Source organism: Pongo abelii, chromosome X (genome assembly GCF_028885655.2).
Source record: "Pongo abelii isolate AG06213 chromosome X, NHGRI_mPonAbe1-v2.0_pri, whole genome shotgun sequence".
NCBI classification, from domain to species: domain Eukaryota; kingdom Metazoa; phylum Chordata; class Mammalia; order Primates; family Hominidae; genus Pongo; species Pongo abelii.
This window is the reverse complement of record NC_072008.2, coordinates 50151752-50158610: the sequence shown is the minus strand read 5'-3', so window position 1 is coordinate 50158610 and position 6859 is coordinate 50151752. Positions and strand designations below refer to the sequence as shown.

The 6859-nt window shown below is 50.6% G+C and overlaps 1 protein-coding gene across 1 annotated transcript; it reads right to left on the bottom strand.

Annotated features, from left to right (window-relative positions):
- Positions 1 to 2723: 2723 nt before the first annotated feature.
- On the bottom strand, positions 2724 to 6310 carry USP27X (ubiquitin specific peptidase 27 X-linked). Its single transcript, XM_054544175.2, has 2 exons — positions 6302 to 6310; positions 2724 to 5984 (listed from the first exon to the last, which is right to left on the bottom strand). The coding sequence occupies exons 1-2, from the start codon at positions 6308 to 6310 to the stop codon at positions 3660 to 3662; spliced, it is 2334 nt and encodes a 777-aa protein (XP_054400150.1). The 3' UTR covers positions 2724 to 3659.
- Between the last annotated feature and the right edge of the window lie 549 nt (positions 6311 to 6859).

Below are 6859 nucleotides of genomic sequence, written 5' to 3'. Positions count from 1 at the left end.
TTCGAGACCAGCCTGGCCAACATGGCAAAACCCTGTCTCTACTAAAAATACAAAAAATTAGCTGGGCGTGGTGGTGGGCGCCTGTAATCCCAGCTACTCGGTAGGCTGAGGCAGGAGAATTGCTTGAACCTAGGAGGCGGAGGTTGTGGTGAGCCGAGATCGCGCCATTGCACTGCACTCCAGCCTGGGTGACAGAGCAAGACTCTGTCTCAAAAAAAAAAAAAAAAAAAAAAAAAAGAATTAGCTTAAATTTCACCGGTTCTTGTCCCATCTGCTCATCTAGGAACTCCAGCCCACATGAAAAATAACCCAATTGTGTCTGCAAGTCCCCAGTAGATTACAAATCAATCCGTTTTCACCATCTCCCATGTTCTTTCTTACTTATTCTGGGCCCGTATCTTTGTGTACTCCGACCATAAACCTGTTTGAGAACTAGTTACCCCTTCCCTCCCCAACCCTGCCACTGCTGTATTTGTGCTCACCATGGGAATGTTGGTGAAGGTGCCAAGGGTGCTACTTCCTGATACCCCTAAAGGCCCTAATCGTGGAGGTGCCTGACCACGTGCCAGACATTCTCAAACATGCCTGGATCTCAGTTTGAGCTCAAGGTTAACACATACCTGCTGAATACATGATGCCTTGGGTTCCACGATGGTATGATCTGAAGGCAGGCTGTAGCTGCTGTTACATTCCATTGCTCAATTTGGGGGTTAGTCACTGGTAGGGGCATAGGACTGGCCTTGAATGGCTGCCCTGTTGCTAAGGGACAATGCTGTTTTCCAGATATAGGAGGCATGAGGTTCAATTAGAAAGTGCCCAGCACAGCTGCTCCCCCTGGTGGTCTGTGCCTTCCACCAGCCGAGACAGGGAGGTCAGGTTCAGCAATCTCTTGCCATTCATAGCTCTCAGTGAGTTCCTCTTAGAACTATTGTTGAGTGCAGGGTATTTAAAAGCGTTTTCTGCATCAGACAAACCCAAAATGAGGAATGTGCTATTAAAAATGTGAATGCCATACAAGATGAAGAAAGGTTGTGGAAATGTTCCAGATTAAAGGAGGCTAAAGAGAGATGACAACTAAATGCAATACTTCACCCTAGACCAGATCCTGCAATAGAGTGGGAAAATGCTATAATGGACATTACTGGGTCAACAGACAAAATTGGAATACAAATGGTAGATTAACGTAATGTATCAATGTTAAATTTTCTGAAGCTCTACTGTAGTGATGTGGGGAATATGCCTATTCTTAGGAAATGCACACTGACGTATTTAGGCATGAAGGGCCATGATATATGTAATTAATTTATCTTCATATCGTTCAAAAAATACACACCCCCATTTATAAAAGAGTGCACATGTGCAAATGATAATACAAATGAGGTAAAATTTCCCAACAGGTAAATCTGGTAAAGAGCATACAGATGCTGTTTATACTATTTTTTGTAACTTTTCTGTAAATTTGAAATGATTTCCAAATAAAAATGTTTAAAATTTTTAAAGGTCAGTTTCTGTGCAAGCAGTCAGGATCTGGTGGCACAGACCTGCCTGGACTCTTCCCCTGGCAGAGATGAAGAATGAGGACATGGCTGTGTTCTTCCAGGTAGGGATACCAGACCCATCCCAAAAGGTAGTCAGACACCCTGCACGAAGTTGCCAAGTGCCATCCAAATACACCCATCTCTTGATCTCCCCCATCCTACAAGACACCAAAAATAACAACTTTTTACATTTTCTCCTGAAAATTATGAACCCTAGGTGTTAATGAAATCTTGGTTATGAAAGGAAGGTGTATTGGTTTATTAACTCATCCATCCATTCATTCATTCAGTAAATGTTTTGAATACCTACTTACCATGTGACAGGAGCTAAGGGAATGAGAATGCATCCCAAGGTACAAGAGCAGACACAACTCCTGTCCTAAAAAAGCCTATGAGCTAGTTGTGATGCACCCACAGCCACGTAAATAAACATATATTTCCAAATGAGTTGACCATGAAGTAGACTTGGGAAGCAATGGGGAGCCCAGCCTTTTACCAGAGCCAGTGGATCCAAGCCCCATGGATCTGATATGTGTTCAATTTCCCTCCAGGATTATCTAGGTAATAATTACTTTTGTACCTGATGCTGATGAGAGAAGGACTCATAGTGCTTACCCCATCCTGGGTTCATCCCATCTGTTTCGGCTTAGCTCTCTGCAGGCTGCTCTGCCCTCTGTCAGTATCAGGGAAGGGGCCAACAAGCCACTCTATCAATATCCCTGGGCTGATGGGCCAGTGAACTTTGGAAAACAGTCTTTCTACTGATCTGTGCCTCTGAGTAAACATAGCAACTGAACCCATAATGTTTTTAGAAGACGAAGACCACCAAATTCCCTCATGTGCAAGCCTGGCAGCCTACTGGCCATGACAGTCCCATCACTGGGATCTGAATCATGAAAGCAACACGACTGTCCTCCAAAAGGACAGAATAATGACCTTATGGGACAGCTGTGGTCCTTTCCACCCCCAATCCCAGGTGGCACCCACTGTGATGCCCTGCACACAAGGGACAAAAGTGGAGTTCATTGTCTTGGTACTCTAAATAGACAGCATTGGGGAGGGAGTTGTGGAGAATGTGTGTGTGACTGTATGTGACATGATGTGTGTCCCTTCTGTCCAGGGGTCTCAGGCGGAACTGACCCCCACCTCTGATGCATTCTGGGCCTGGTCCAAAGAAGTTTCAGGTTTGGATCCAACAAACGTTTACTGAGTCCCTACAAAGTTCCAAGCCTTTTACTTTATACTTTGACACATTTTTATATCATTTAATCTTTAACAATAACCCTTTAAGGTAGGAATTATCTGCATTTTACAGATGATAAAACAATCGCAAAGAGGTTCATTGATTTGCTCAAGTATATCATACAGCTTTTTTTTTTTTTTTTTTTTTTTTTTTTTTAAACACACACACACACTATACTCTTAGCTGAGGCCTGTCTGCGTTGGTTGCTTATCTTACAGCATTTCTTGTCTTCTCTACTTTTGGAGCGACTGCTCCCCTTATACAAGCCCCCTTATTTCCTCTCCTTTCACTAGCCCAGGTGGGCTTTTCTTGTTTTAATACTGCATTTAATAGCACAAAAAATCACGAATACAAAGAAACTGGCAAAGGTGTTTGTCAATGATATCCCTGCCTCCTCCACTTTTCTGCTTTCATACCCATATATGTAATGGGCTACATTTTTTAGAAACTTTTCTTTTTCCCCCCAAACATATAACTGTTATGTGATTGGTCAATTGAAGCTGAAACACCCATGGAGAAAGATGTTTTACGGTTACAAGGGCACACACCCCCCCACCACCCCCCTCCCCCCCACACTTTCCCACACAATCTTTTGGAGGAATATAGGATATGTACCAGTGTCAGCATTTACCTGCTCCTGCCTTCCTCACCCAGAGTGTTTCTACCATTTAATTTCCCTTTCATCAACTGCTTAGACTAGAGCCTCTTCTCCCTCCCCTTCTATTTCTCTTCCAATCAGGACCTTTTGGACACTGGGTACTGTTCAATTCTTACTCTGTCAGGCCCATGGGCCATGGTCAAGTAGGTCCTTTAGATCTCGATGCCAGTTGTAGTATTGGTGTCGTCATCTTCCATTGCGGGTAGGTCTGTCTGTCACTTCAGTAGGCTTGTGTGTTCATTTCTTTCACTTTTTCTGACTCATGTTCTAGCACCTGTTTGTGATAGAACAGTAAATACCCTTCACTGTCCAGTACGTCCTTAATACTGGCCTTAGTGATGACGGCATCATCACACTTGAACCACTGGTCCTTGTGGTGCCGGATGAAGCTGGTATAGTGGCCACTCTCCAAGGTTCCTTGGTGATTAACCACAGCAAACAAGGAATACTTATTTTCGTTGTTTCCACTATTGGTTGGCAGCTGCAATTGTCCATTCATTCTGCTCTCTTTACTTGAGGCCATAAACGGTGTCATATCCAGCTCCAGAGGAAAGGAAATGTATGTAGTGATCTTGCGCCTCTGTTTGGCTGAATGTTCAAACCGTTTGAAATGAAAACAGGCAACGACAGGTAATTTATTCATTGTGAGCTGTTTGGTAGATTCCTGGTAGCTTTGGCAACTACCACATTTGATTTTGGCACTGCTTCCTAAGTGCTCTGGCCTCGTAAACCTCCGCAAGCAGTCTGTGAGGGTGGTGATTCCTGGTATGTGGCTTTCCCCGTTCACACTGCTCTCCCTCCCTGGGCTCATGGGCCAGAAGGAGGTGCAAGAGCCAGGCAAGTCCAAACTAATGTCCCAGCATGGGTCTATTGTGGTGGAGACGCCATGGCAGGCTTGACAGGTGACATCAGACTGCAGGCCACCCGTGAAGATTTGGTCTATGATGCAGTTACAGTGGTTGGGATTGTTGGCCGCCTTCCCGACATCATCACCTTTGCAGTGCCTGTGCAGGACATCTAACGCTGCAATGAGGAACTCGTGGGCATCCTGTTGCCTGTACCCTGCTAAATGGCGGGCATGTATCCACACCAGGTGCAGTAACTTATAGGGCACATGAGGAGACGGGTTTCCAGAATACAACTCCCGAAACAGCGACGACATCTCACAGACCAGACACAACTCGGGACTCGGCATCTCACATCGGTGCCTGTCAGAGAGAAAGAAATCTCTCAGTATCGGCGTGTGGGTGAGGGCCTGGACAATGCAGTTCATAAAGCACGTGTTGCCAAGATTAATGAGTCCTCTTAAACCGATCGTAAAGCTGGAGGTGATTCTTCTTCTCCTCGGGTTGTGCCCCAGCAGTTCTAATTCTGGTTTGGTTGTTTCCCAGGTTGGGAATTTCTCACCAAGGCCTGGCACTGAACACTGCTGGTGAGAAACCTCTGTTGAGGTGGAGGCTTGTAATTTCAAAGCTTCTCCTTGCTCTTCTTTGGCAATTTGCTCAATGTCTTTGTCATATACATAGTCCTTACACATAAAGCAGTATATACCTCCGTAATACAGGTCTACGGCTAAGTTGTGTTGTTTCGTCTCTGCGTGCTCGTGAATGTGTTTCTCCGTGAAGCAGCCAAAGAAGACACAGGAAAGGCAAGAGTGGAGTCTGTTCAGATGGGTGCCACACACATGGCAGATGCACGACTTTGCCTTGCTTTTCCTGGTCTCTGGGGTTCCACACCACACGAAGCACTGGTAGATAACCCGCAGTTCCTGCCTCCAGTTCTCTCCCACCTTAAAGCTGTTCACGTGGGAACAGCCTGGTGGCCCCACGGCAAAATCCACATCCAGGCATCCGCCCCCAGGGCCGCGCCGGGGCCGGGGCCGGGGCGGGGGCCGGGGCCTAGGCTGCGGCGGGGTACGGAGCCGGGTCTGGGGCCGGGGCCGGGGTCGGCGGCGCGGCGCACGACTGCGACGCGGAGAGGGATCGGGGGGCCGCGGTGGATCGGAGGGAAGGGTGGGGGTAGGAACCTCGTCGCTGTTGCCGCCACCGCCGCTCCGCGCTGGGTTCTCATCCTCCAGCTCCTGCTCCGCCTCCCGGACTGGCTCGGGTTCGGGCTCCAGCTTGAGCTCAGCCCGGCGGCCCGGACCCTCCGCCGTATCCACCTTCCCGGCGGCGTCCACCTTCCCCGCCGTCTCCACCTTCTCGGTGGCGTCCACCTTCCCCGCCGCCTCCACCTTCCCCGCCGCCTCCGCCTTCCCCTCCACCTTCGCCTCCGCCTCCACCTTCCTCTCCGCCTTCTCCGCCGTCTCCGCCGTCTCCGCCTCCTCTACCTCCTCCGCCTCCACTGGCCGCGGCTCCTCCCCCTGCTCGCAGGGCTCGGGCGGCCACTGGGCGTGGCGGCGCGGGGGCCACGCAGACCTGGGGTGTCCCCCGCCCGGCCTGAGGGAGCGCGGTGGCTGTGGCAGCTGGACCCAAAAGGGACTTTCACTGAAGGAGGCGGCGGCGGAAGCAGGCGACGCCCCCGGGAATCCTCCCGCCGAAGCCCCCTAGTGGAGGCTGCTTCTGCAGCCAGGCCCCGTTTCCTTTAATTCAGTATTTTCCAAACTTGCTTGTTCACGAGAATCACGTGGGGAGCGTGTTAAAATTACAGATTCCTCGGCTCCACCCGCAGGCCTACTGAATCAGAATCTCGAAGGGAGGTACTCCGGAACCTGTATCTCTAACTAGGGCCCCAGAGGCTGCTTATGATCAGGCAAGTTTGGGAAACACAGCTCTAATTCATTGAGGCTGGCGGGAAGGGGGGCGGGGACCGCGCAGTCTCTTTAAGGCGCTTCCAGCTCTCGGCTCCAATCGCCGCTCTGACCCCCTTCATCGTCTCCTCCCCTCTCCTCGTCCTTCCCCTCGTCTATGCAGGCTACCCTCGGCCACTGCGGGGCTGGGGGCTGAGCGGGTGCCAAGTCCAGAAATGTTTCTGAGGCTGTGAAATGTCCCCTCTGAGGGGGGTCCTGGGGAGGGCAGGCAGAAGCCGTGACAGGCCATCATTTCGGCGGCCGAGCCTGCCTCTAGCCCCGTCCCAGTCTCCCCTCCCACGCCAGGTCCTGCCCTTCCCGAAAAGGATGAAGCTCCAGCTGCAGTTCTGGGGAGGCCTGGACCCCAGCTCCGGAGGGGCCGGGCTACCAAGGCCGCTGGGCCTGGAGAGGCCCGTCCCTGGCCCATCTTATCAGCGCTCTGCAGGGTCTGGGCCTGCTGCTCGCGTCCTCCTGGGCTCCCAAGGCCACGGGTGGGTTGATGGCTTGACAGCCGGCCTCCTGGCCCAGCAGACACTGAGTAGCCTGAGGGCACAATCCACCTCTTCTCTCCAAGGCCAGCTGGAGGGACGAGGCACGACAAGGCCATCCCTACAGCTAGCACTTCCCCTACA